This window comes from Pristiophorus japonicus, chromosome 1 (assembly GCF_044704955.1).
Source record: "Pristiophorus japonicus isolate sPriJap1 chromosome 1, sPriJap1.hap1, whole genome shotgun sequence".
Classification (NCBI taxonomy): domain Eukaryota; kingdom Metazoa; phylum Chordata; class Chondrichthyes; family Pristiophoridae; genus Pristiophorus; species Pristiophorus japonicus.
Genome location: NC_091977.1, coordinates 489,846,931 through 489,859,654, shown reverse-complemented (window position 1 = coordinate 489,859,654; position 12,724 = coordinate 489,846,931). Strand labels below are relative to the sequence as shown.

At 41.5% G+C, this 12,724-nt stretch overlaps 1 protein-coding gene across 2 annotated transcripts in view; it reads right to left on the bottom strand.

The window, feature by feature from the left end:
* Nucleotides 1-1,948: 1,948 nt before the first annotated feature.
* Nucleotides 1,949-12,724, bottom strand: part of zc3h3 (zinc finger CCCH-type containing 3) — a 345,175-nt gene continuing 334,399 nt past the window's right edge. For both annotated transcript variants that reach the window (XM_070895144.1, XM_070895151.1), the window contains exon 12: nucleotides 1,949-4,255. In XM_070895144.1, coding sequence (XP_070751245.1) covers nucleotides 4,224-4,255 — 32 coding nt within the window. In that variant the 3' untranslated portion in view covers nucleotides 1,949-4,223. The remainder of the gene's footprint in view (nucleotides 4,256-12,724) is intronic.

The following is a 12,724-nucleotide window of genomic DNA, read 5'->3' as shown; positions in this document are numbered from 1 at the left end:
CCTGGAGGGGAGTTTAAATCCACAACCTTGTGACTCAGAGGTGAGAATGTTACCAACTGAGCCAAGTTGATATCACCCGATTTATATCACAGTCTCTTCCAATCTGCCTTATGTGCCCTCACCCTTCACCCAGTTTTCTTAGTACAGGTACTGATAAGTCTGAATCCTCCTATTGGAAAAAAAAGCACAGATCAGATCTTAAATAGCCTAAACCAACCATGGAAAACAAACTTCATCTGCCTTCTCAGGTGAATGTAAATGATCCTTTAGCATGCTTCGAAGAAGAGCAGGCAAGTTTTTCTTGTGTCTTGGCCAAAATGCATCCCTCAACCAACACTCAAACAGATTACTTGGTCATTTATCTCACTACTGTTTGTGGGATCTTGCTGCGCATACATTGGGTGTCGCATTTACCTACAACAGTGACTGCACTTCAAAAGTACTTCATTGGAGTGTTTTGGGACGTCCTGAGAACATGAGAGGCTCTATATAAATGTAATTTTTTTCTTTATAAAATCAAACTCTCTAGAATGACTCGTTAGAAAACTCACCTCGTTGGTTATCACGACTTCTACATCAGTTTATTAAATTACCCAAACTCCTCATTTAGATTCAGCCAGTAACTCTGCCAAAAGCAACCGTTATACATCATGCAAACCATCGATTTGATTCCAGCCTATAACTCATGCCCATGCATTCAGTTTTCTGACGGTTTTTGAAACTCTCTGCACCCTGTGATTGGATTACTGCCTTGTAATCAGCTCCTAAGTATCCAGTAGCCTCGATAGATAGGTTCGAGTCATCATCACAGTTTTGGAAGGAGCTGGAATGTGATTCTCCGGAGCCACACAAACAGAGAAAGATTATCAGCTCTGCCCCAGACTTGCACACACGTCAATGCACATGGCTTTTCATTAACAGCTGCATATATAGATGGGACCAAGACATTAAGGGATTAACATTAGGGACAGACTCCAACAGCACTGTCACTCAAGTTGTTGATATTTTTAGGTCTTGCAACAGATTGCTCAACCAGGAAAGCGCTTTCATACAATTTCCCTTCCACCTTCTGGTCCCAACCAACCTGTGGATTAGAACAAAAACAAGAAATATACTTGGAGCCCCTTCCAGCTAAAAGGCTCAGTGGGTAAATGGACTGTCTGGCGTAAACATTGCATCATATAGAAAGAAAAAACTTACATTTATGTAGCACCTTATCACAAACTTAGGATGTTTCAAAATATTTTATAACCAAAGGATTATTTTTAAAGTGCAGTCACTGTTATGTGCGCAAACACAGAAGCCAATTTGTACATAGCAAATCTGTTTTTATTTTATGTTGTTGATTGAGGGAGAAATTCTGGCCACGACACTGCCTGCTCTTCTTCCAGTAGCACCGTAGGATATATGAGTTTGAATATACTATGTGAGAATACAGTCTTTGCGGTGCCTTCCTTTTTAAGAGGCGGTACTAGCGGTGGTGATTTTGAATAGGCGGCATTGGGCTATTTCAAAATGGTTCTGGTCAAGGCAACGTTCATCCTTCAACTAATACCATCAATATATAAACTGATCATTAATCTAATTTGCTGTGTGAAGATTACCCTATATAATAATGGTAAATACACTTCAAAAATAATTCATTAGTTGTAAAGTGCTTTGGGACATCCTGAGGATGTGAAATGTACTAGATAAATGGATGTGCTTTCTTTCAATATAACTCCCATTGGTTAATAGTTAAAGCTTCCAGTGATCTTTGATCCATTAGAATTCTATACAATATAGTGAAAGTGGACTGGCTGCTTACACCGGGATTCTCTAGACTTACAAAACTAGAATAGGTCTTACAGAAAGAAGCTCTACTGAATAGTTTGCTTAGAAAACATGCTTGATCTTTGAAAAAAAGGTGGAGTCAACAATAATCACCAAAATTCATTTATAAACGGCAAGAAAAAAATATAACATATTTAACAAGTATTAAATAGAAATGAATTCTCCAGGAAAGCAATATGCAGTCAATAAATAACAAAGACTACTCATATTATGAATCCTTCTATCTGTGGGACACAAAACATTATGTACAATAGTCAATGCTATGCGCATTTCTGAGATGTCAATGGGAATGTCACTGCATACACACGATTTTTGTTCCTTCATACCAACCGGCAGCTAGTCTTACCTAAACAACAATATTAAAGATATGACCAAGCTTTATGCTGAAGCACGATGGATGCCTACTCTCTCAGGCGTGGAGATCTGAGGCTCACAACACACCACAGCTCAATCCAATGTGCAGAGGTCTGGGAGCCTGTACGCAAGGCTCAGCTTGGCCTGCAACTTGAATTCAACTTAAGCCCCATAATGCGGCTGAACTGTCTAGCAGGGCTCCAGATATAGCACCTTAATTAAAAAGGCGTTGAAGTGCAGGCTGCATTATATATAAATATACATTTTATTAAATTCCCTGAGGTGCACCTCTCCCTTCCCTTGTCCTCTGTTCTCTGTCCCTCTTCCCATCGAAAATTGCTCGCTGCAGAATGCTCTTTAGTGGCTGCTGGCGCCCAACATTGCAGCCCTGGCACATGCAGCAAGTCATTTTGTAATGTGCCTTGAGCATCATAAAATCATGTGAATGAGCTGATCTTGTTATCCAGTGAAGTCAGCTTCCTCATTGGCCCCATGATGGAGCTTTTAACGGTATGGCCACAATTAGGAATACAGTACGGAAGTACTGAAATATTTTTAAATACTGAAATCTTTAATATGTAGTTCTTGCAGAGTGTAAGAATAAAATATATTAAATCATTCCTCTTAATAGATAAAATTGGTCATTTCTATTCTAACACACATTTACCAAGCCGGTGTGAGCTACGCCTTTAAAAACTAACTTTCCTTTTCTTTCTCTGTGAGGTATTTCTCCAGATAATCATCCCCTGGTCTCTATTATTCTGCTTTTTCCTTTGTTCACCTGGCCTGACACATGGCAGCCGAGGTTGGTGGGTGGTATTGTCTGCACCCACTCTGTCAAGACTCGGTGTGAACGTCTGCTCAAAGGAGCCAGGGATTGCTCAGGTGTGACTCTCCTGTGGATCGTCCATTCTCCTTTGCTCTGCCATGTCACAGGCTCCACCATGCACATTGCTGCTGAGTAGAGTGGGGCAGATCTCCGCTCCATGGCATCGAGCATCAACACTTTGCAATGTTGCCCATTCTAATATATTCAATATGAAGGCAGTGCATAATCTAGTGTAGCACAGCCTTAAAATAGATACTGATGACAGATTACAAAAAAGGATCGAAAATTGTTAATAACCTTTTATAGACATCGCTACATATCAAGCAAAATGCACTCTTCATCAACTATCACCATTACTGTAATTAAAAACTCCACAAGTATATAAATAATGTATCTAAACAGCTTCAGGGAAGTTAGTTCACAGCTGCAAACTATTCCCCTGATTCAGAGGATAGTTAGAAATGCTTTGTGTTTGGATTTTATTTTGGGGGAGCAAATTTAGTGTCCATCAAGGTAAAACGGTGTTAGCACTGGAGAATACAACCATTTTCCACTTTCCCATCCATTTTAAGCATGAAGAACTTCCAAGTCAGGTACAGAATGGGTTAGCTGCAGAGCAAAGCTCCAACTACACTACCCATCAAGCACACCTAGACAAGGTAAAGCTCCAAGTATCACACACCACAAACATCACAAGCAAAATAACAAGGATCAAGACTGTGTAATATTTAATAAAACTGGAGGCAGCTGAGTTTTAAAAAAATCTGAGAGTCTATGAGAATATAAAGACCACAATTTATAAATGTTACTCCACTGGTGTGGACAAGAAAATAAAACTCAAACATATCCCCTGGGTTCAGAGACCAAGCGGTCATTTCATACTAGAATCTTTGCTTAAATACAATTACTTTCATTCCCTGTGGATGGCAGGTGGAGGTGATTTGTAAACACCGCTAGATTTGCAATTGTGATGTTGCTGACAGTTTTTTTGCAGGACCACATTCTGGGTCCTTACATGAGAGAAAAACTTCACAGAAAATTCTTGTGCAAAACAATAGTAGGAATTGTAGGCCAAACTGTTGTCTGCTGGTTGTCCGTACAGTTTCACTCAAGGTAGACAAACTGTCCCAAGGAAGGCCCCTGCCTGCTTCCCAGCCACCTGGTTGGTGTTAAGACGGTTTTGTGATGGGACGCCTACAGAAGTCAGTCAAAATCTGGGCTTGATCTGAATTGGTTTCCCTGCAAGAGAAGAGAAAAGTTATTGATAGCAACAGAATCATCGAACTTATAACACAGAAGGAAACTATTTGGCCCATCACACCTGTGCTCGTGCTAGCTCTTTAACTGGCTCTAGTTAATCTAATCCCACTTCCTTGCCCTATCCCAGTAGCCTTCTATATTCTTCCTTTCCAAATACTTATCCAATTCCTTTTCAAAAGATGTTATAATTTCTACCTCAATAGTCACCTTGACAAAATATTCCATGTTCTAATAATCCTGAATCTATGTCCCCCTGCTACCGATTCACTAATCAGTGGAAACTAGGTTTCCCTTTTTACCCTCACAAAACATTTCATAATTTAAACATCTCCTTAACCTTCTATCTTCCAGTGGAAAAACATCTTTCCTGATCTGTATGGTTCATATACTGAAATTGGTTGACTTGTCAGGGAGCTGGGTCAATGGCAACAGAAATTGACCCAAAAGATCCTCAAATTTAATCTGCAAATCTTAAAATGTTTGCTTGAAAGATTGCATTAGTACAAATCTGCATACAGTTAGTAATACTTGGGGGTGGTCATATACTGGGAACAGTTTAGTGAAGGGGGTCAATTCTAGCTTACAGTTTCCCACTGTAACCTGACAAGAGACTGGCGGAACCCTTGTTGACCTTCGGGACCATCATGTCTCAGTGATGAGTTGGTACTTGCAACTTCTGGTGTAAAACAAAGCCATGCAGGCTACGAGATATTCAAAAGTTTGCTCCCTAGTCTGTGCTGAGTTACCCAATACCTGACTTGGTAGAGCAGCATAGCAGCACAGAGCTTGTCGGAGAAGCAGGATAAGGAGAAAATCAACGAGGTTTCTCATCCCCAATCACTATTTCGGCAAGATTGTTGGAGGAGGGTGTGTGCGTATATGCCTGGGGTGTGTGGGAGAAAACAACATTGTTAGATTTGGCTGTTAGATTCCCCTCAGCTGACATTCGTTAATGCGGGATGAAAGAAAGATTTGCATTTATATAGTGTCTTGCACGACCTCAGAACGTCCCAAAGTGCTTTACAGCCAATTAAGTACTTTTGGAGTGAACGCACCACTGTTGTCATGTAGCAAACATTGGCAGCCAATTTACATACAGTAAGCTCCCACAAACAGTAATGAAATAAATGACCAGATCATTGTTTTTGTGATGTTAGTTGAGGAATAAATGTTGGCCAGGGCATCGGGAGAACATCTGGGATGTTCTATAAATAGTGCTGCGGGGTGTTTTACATCCACCTGAGGGGCAGATTGGTCCTCAGTTTAACGACTTGTCTTAAAGACGGCACCGCCGATGGTCCAGCACTCCCTCAGTACTGCGAGGAAATGTCAGCCTAGATTATGTGTGCCAGTCTCTGGAGCATGACTTGGACCCACAAGCTTCTGACTCAAGAGACGAGAGAGCTACCCTTGAGCCACGGTTGATACTAATGGGCACTTGTCTCAGAATGTAGTTGCTGCCTATGGAACTGTACCTCAGCATGACTCAGTAACTTCAAGAGAGGAAGAAAATTGAGAAACCGAAAAAAAGACACTTCATATAAATCACACATATTCCACTGTAATTAGAAGGGAATCAGCACCAATTGCAATTACCATTAAAAACACATCATTTGACACTGGACTGGAATTTTCTTACATGGACTACAAGTTCTATTAGCTAGCTTGGCAGAACATTGAAGAAGTGCTGTAATTCTGCGTTTGCAATTCCCTGCACTTCTACCAATATTAGAAATACGTTACACAGATGTAGAGGACTACCTCCAGCTGGTCCCAGTGACTCATTTTAAAAAGAGAAAAATAAAATATGGATATAATACAGGAACTGGGAGTCAATTCCTAACACTTCCATAGAGATTTTGGGTGCTACTCTGGTAATTAGTATGACTGTAGGGGATGAGAGAGATCAAATGAAAGTTACTCCTTTAGCTGTGTGCCAACTGGGAACATCATGGAGAAGGTTTTGGAGAATGAGATGCGATTGTGAGAAAGGTTATTTCTATAACTAAATATAACACAAAAAGCTGTGCAGGTGTAGGAGTATTAATGTGCTGTGCCACAGGTATGTTAATATGGATCTGTGATTTTCCCACATGCAGTAGGCGTAAGGGCTAGGAGCTCCTACATGGAATTAATTTTATATAGGAATATTACACCACGAAACACAGAGTGCATTACGTAACCCTACATTGGAAATTTTACTATATAACCACACAGAGTATTATAACCCCTCTAATAGAGAGTGCATTACGATATAATACATGCTGAAATGTTCCATCTCTGTGTTGTAGAGTGGATCACAGACAAGCGTTATACCCATGAACAGAATAAAGACCTGCCGTTTGAAATACAGCGAGACCTGCTCTGCTGAAGAAGCGCATTACTGTGCAACTCCCAGTCAGCTGTACAACCTGCTACACATTACAGGGAAGTGGTCATTAAAGTACTCGAGCAGGACCATCGCATTTGTGGCGCCTACCCCAAAGGAGGCCCGAAAAGTCAGTTGATGCCATGGCCTATCGATGCAGTGCAGGTGTTCCGGAGAAGGTCTCCCCAAACACGGCTCAGTCCAACTTTGCAGCTTGCAAAGCAGTGTTCGAGCTGACCTTCTGATCCCATATCCTCTCCACTACCAGACCATCTACTTCCACCTCCATCCCTGCCTCAGCACATCTGCTGCTGAAACCCTCATCAATGCTTTTATTATCTCCAGGCTCGACTACTCCAATGCTCTACTGGCCAGGATCCCATCTTCCAACCTCCATAAACTAGCTCACCTAAATCTCTGCTATCCGAATCCTAACTCGCACCAATTCCTATTCACCCATCACCCTTGTGCTCGCTGACCTACATTGGCTTGGTCTAGCAACGCCTCGATTTTTAAAACTCTCATCCTTGTGTACAAATATCCATTTTGCTAACAAGTCTATTATGTGGTTCTTTGTCAAACACATTTTGAAAGTCCACATATACATCAATCGTACTACCTTCATCAACCCTCTCTGTTAAAGAACACAATCAAGTTAGAGGACTGCCAACCTTTTAAGTACATCCTCTTTATCTATTTTTATCTCTGTGGTAGGCTCTGTCAGGCTTATCAGGAGATGGACTGAGCTAAATTTCCTGGTGGAGTCCAGTCCCGGCTTCTTGATGTGTGGGCGGGTGGAAGCTCCCATCCCTGAAATTCCTGGCCTCCTTTGAATGTACTCTGGTTCTACCTCATCCGTCCTCCAGCACTTATGATAGAGATGAGCCTGGCCTTGGAATGTCAGCCCCCTTGAACACCAGCAGCATTGGTTTCCTCAGTCACTGCTGAGAGTATTATTGGAAAGTGTCACAAATGACAAAGTAGGTTAAAGTCCCGACATCGACCCATTTGTTAGTGAAAGTAGAAGCTGTAGGCATGTCCTCTCAGCTTCCACAAGTGGTAACGAAGGCACTGGGCATTAGATCCATTATGGTTTTATAACAACATATGTCTTTAAAGTTGTAATACCCGTAAAAAGAAGGCATTTTCCTTAAGATATGCTGCTCTGTCTTCAAGAAGCTTCAGAAAAAAGAGAGCTTGAAATATGCATTTGTCCCAACATAGTTGAAGACAATAGCGCAGGACCTGTAAAGATGCTTTAATATTGCTCAAGACCCATGTTAGAGATGATGACAATGACGGGCTAAACGTGCCACGAACATGCCCAGTCCGACTGCTGGGAAGACTGTGGCCGGGATTTTAACTCTCCTCGTCCAGCGAGAATGGCATGTGGGAGGGGTTAAAATTTGAAAGTTCTGGCTCCAAACCACTGGTCCCGGCTGGCAACATTCTTATGACGGTGACTCATGACATTGACGAGGCTCCCACTAAAGGCAGGCGAGGGCCTACTTAACATTCATATGCCACGGCCCGATGATGTCATCGGCGCCGCAACGTAATCTTTACTTCCAGGGAAAAGATTTACAATATTGAAAAAATATCAGATGGCTGGTAATGAGATTTTTATTCACCAGAATGATTGTAAAGGGAAACAAATATTTCCCGCGTAAATATTCCTTTACAGTTGTACGTGAAGCCTTAAAAAAATATATATTTAAAATTTAATTGGACATCAATTATGGGGAAACGTTATTACAACATGCTGAGAAATCTGCCATACAGCTATTGAAGTGTTACATAGAGCCGCAGATACATCTTAAAAAAGGCAGCAAAAGTTGAATGGGCTGCAAGAAAGCTTTACTTCCCAGTAGCAGACCACATCACGAAGCAGCGCACTACTGACAGTAAAGGCATCAATTCTTGAGTAAATATTTGTATTTTTTTTTTAAACTAAAATTAACAGCAAAAATAACAAAAGGACATTTATGTGGAATATTGCTAGTTTCCTTCCCCTTTAAGCCAGTGACACTGCAGGGTTAGGATCAAGTGACTTGATATCAATGTTTTCTCCGAAGGGACTCATGTTTATCCACCAATCTCTGGTGAATAGATAGTGACTTAGAAAGTCACAAATAGAAGCATTCTTTACAAAGAGCAGGTGCTGGAATGCACTCAAGCCAACAATCGATTGTATTTTAAACACTTTCTGCGTTTAGTCTGCGTAAATATTTACATCCAATGAATTTCTATTATACTAGAATCATAGAATGGTTACGGCATGGAAGAAGGCCGTTCGGCCCATCGAGCCCGTGCCGGCTCTCTGGAAGAGCAGCTCAGTGAGTCCCACTCCACCGTCCTTTCCCCATATCGCTGCAAACTTTTTTCTTTCAGGTACTTATCCAACTCCCTTTTGGAAGCCATGATCGAATCTGCCTCCACCACCCTTTCAGGTAATGTTTTCCAGATCCTAACCATTCACTGTAAAAAAAGTTTTTTCCTATGTTGCCTTCCATTCTTTTGCCAATCACCTTAAATCTGTGTCCTCTGGTTCTCGACACTTCTGCCAATGGGAACAGTTTCTCTCTATCTACTCTGTCCAAACCCCTCATAATTTTGAACACCTCTATCAAATCTCCTCTCAATCTTCTCTGCTCCAAGGAGACCAACCCCGGCTTCTCCAGTCTCTCCTCCAGTCTTGAAAAAGGAACCAATCAAGTATTGAAAGTTTGCAATATTTGCATAATGGAGATGTTATACTGAATGTTTAACACTGGACTGACTGTTCAGACCAGTCTGCCACTATAGCTTGATGCGATGTGACAAGAGGGGAACAGTATGACACAAACAAGTGAATGTGTAAGACAGAATGCGAGACAGAAAACAAGGCCGAGAGATGGAATCCAAAAGTGACAGACAAAAACACATACTATGTCACAATGACAGCATGCCCTGTCACAGTGACGAACCTGCACCAAAGCTGTGACCCCTCACAGGCCTAAACTTGTCACATCAAAAGAAGTGAGAAATTAACACATTTACACTAAATACCACACAACTTCCAAATTAATCTAATTTTAAGAGGTAGCTGCATTCATATGCTGCCATTAGTTCAAGAGAAGAGATAATGAATAGCTGCTGGGAGATCAAGGCTATCTGCTACACCCATGGTTGCTTACCTCCGTGAAACAGCCAATGAAAAGACCTGCAGAGTGAAAGAATGAGGTCCATGCTGCCACCTGAGTCTTGGTGGAATAGATCATTAGCATCCTGAATGGGGTCCAGCAGTGGTTATGTGACTGAATTAGTAATACAGACATTTACACTAATAATCCTGAGAACGCGAGTTCAATCGCACCATGGCAGTTTGAGAATTTGAGTTCTGTTTTAAAAACAAACTGGCAATAAAAAGCTGGTACCAGTAAAAGTGACCAGGAAGCTGTTGGATTGTTGTAAAAACCTAACTGGTTCATTAATGTTCTTTATGGAAGGAAGCCTGCCGTCCTTACCCAGTCTGGCCTATATGTGACTCCTGTCACCACACCAATGCAGTTGTCTCTTAAAATTGCCATCTGTAGTGACCTAGCAAGCTACTGAGTTGTATAAAATCACAAAGAATTGCAGTGGTTCGAGATGATGGCCCACCTTCTCAGGGCATAAATGCCAGCCTTGCCAGCGACACCCACACCCTGAGAATGAATAAAGAATAAAAAAATAACTTGTTGGGTGTCTGACAGCAATTGAAATTCCGGATTCAGCTGACAAACTGTTTAAGCTTTGTTTCAGCAGTTTATGATGTCTCGTCTCCCGCACCCCTTGTTCGCAATACTTCCATTTTAATACACTGCCAGCCTGTCTTCCCAAGGAAAGAAAAGTCCCTGATGGAATAAAATTGGAATCAGGAGCCTCGTTATCAACATTATGAAGCAAACTGATTTATTTTCAATGTAAGCCTCACTCAGCACGAACACAATTTCTTAATGTGCACAACGCATAATCAATTACTCAGACTTAATAGCAGCGGCATAAAAACAGCAGTCACTTTATTAGGCTGTTTGTGTCCTGCATTGCGAATGAACTGCTACTGTAATTAAGGCTCCCTTTAAAAACTGCTGCCTTTCGCACATTTTTAATGGTCTTGTGGCTTCAGATTGTACTAGGACCCTGCCTCTCAGCCATTATAGGGTTGGGGTTAGACACAAACATTTCATTAATGTTTACACATCTCTCCAAGGTATTCCTCAGCCAGGGAATGGAATGATTTACCATTTTCGGGCCCTTAGTATCAGCACATCACTCTACCAGGCCAAGTACAACATGGTTTCTGTTACTATACCCCAACAATCTCAAAACAGCTCCCTCTATTGTACCAGCATGCTATTTTGTTCACTTCCCACACCAGCCATCCTGTGGCCTCTCAGCGAGACTGTCAATTTAATGCAAAACTGGCGTCAGTTTTAAAATCTTTTTGTTGTGAGCTTATGCCGACATAAGAATTAAGAATGCATTGTGGGGACTTATTCATAATTAGCATAGGAATAGGGCCTGAATGAGCTTTATGCACAAAGTATGCACGGGCTTTGAGCAGATTCAGCACCAGTAAACTGCACTTGGGGTGCTGGGCACAATAGAAATGATTATCCTGGGTCTGTCTGTGCTTAGGGTACTGATTCCCCACGTACAGTGAATATTGGAAAATCTAGCAGGTTGGGAGGAACTTATGTGACTTTCCTCCATTTAAATTAATGGCGGAAAATCAGGTGTATTCCTTCACAGGCATGCACTCCGACCAGTCTGATTTTCCAGCAGTTGCTGCGCTCAGGAGATGCAGACCCAAGAAAATATCCCCTATTAGGTGCTTAGCAGATTTCAGTGCCCAATAATGTGCAGCATTGGTTCTGATATCATGGACCTTATTATTACCCATAATTATACACAGGCAGAGACAAACGTGGAACCATTTCAGAATGAATACTTATACATAGCACAAAACAAAAATACACAACTGGGTGGCCTCATGAAAGTTGCAAGGTTGGCAATGTGGCCCTGCATCAAAAATGAACACTACGAACATATAGGGACAATGCAATTTAGGAAACTGAATAGCTTACAAGAGTTTTAGCTTGCTACGAATGACAAATTAAATTCTAAATGAAGAGGACATTATAGTTTGTTGGAATATATTGCAGCATTAAGTTAATAAAAAAAAAAAGTTTCCTTTCAGGGTCTGTAATATTCAGTGCTATCTGTGGAATATTCACCTGAGGAGGTGGGGGGGGGAGGAAGCATGGATGAGGTGACCTCAGCATGATGCGTCTAACGATGGAAGAGTCAACTCTCTGTGGAAGGCTCTAAGTCAAGACCTGAGCCTTGTCGATCAGAACCTACCCAAGGGAGTTTTTGATGACTGACCAGCCAGCCTGGCTCCTCAATGGGACTAAAGCTGTAGATCTTCCATTTGAAGCTGTCATTCTTCCCACTCAGCTCCAGATAACTCTAAGTGAATAACAGATAGAGTGTTCCTAGTTCAACCAGCAAAAATTCATCTTTTGCTCTTTGGTCTTTTCTAACTTCCTTGGCAGTTGCATCATAGAGTGCACAGATGCTCTTGTACATGGAGTGCTATGAAAATACAAGTTGTTGTTGAGCCAATTTTCAGCCTATTAGTGGGTGGTATAGCATGTTTCTCCATTACTGTCTTTCCCATTCTACACCCAAGAAAGTGTGGGGAGACTTAAAAATAATTCCCATGGTAATTATATTCCCACAGATGCACAACTTAGCTGGCAGTAACTTGGCATTCTTTTTCAGAGCGTCCATACAATCAGACAGCGAGAGAGAGTGAGCAAACCATTTTGTGGTTTAAAAGCGGATAGGGCAGGTAGCCACAAATTAAAAAGGATCCCTCATAACACATCTTTATACTCAAGATTGTACCCACACTGTCCAAAATTTGTGACAGGAGGAATACGCTGAGGGGTGTAACGTGGGTTTGGAGAGGGTGTGGTTATAGGGAAGCAGAGAAGAACAAAAAGAAAATAGAAACAAAACTGAGGAAATGGGTCTTGATATTACGCCACAAT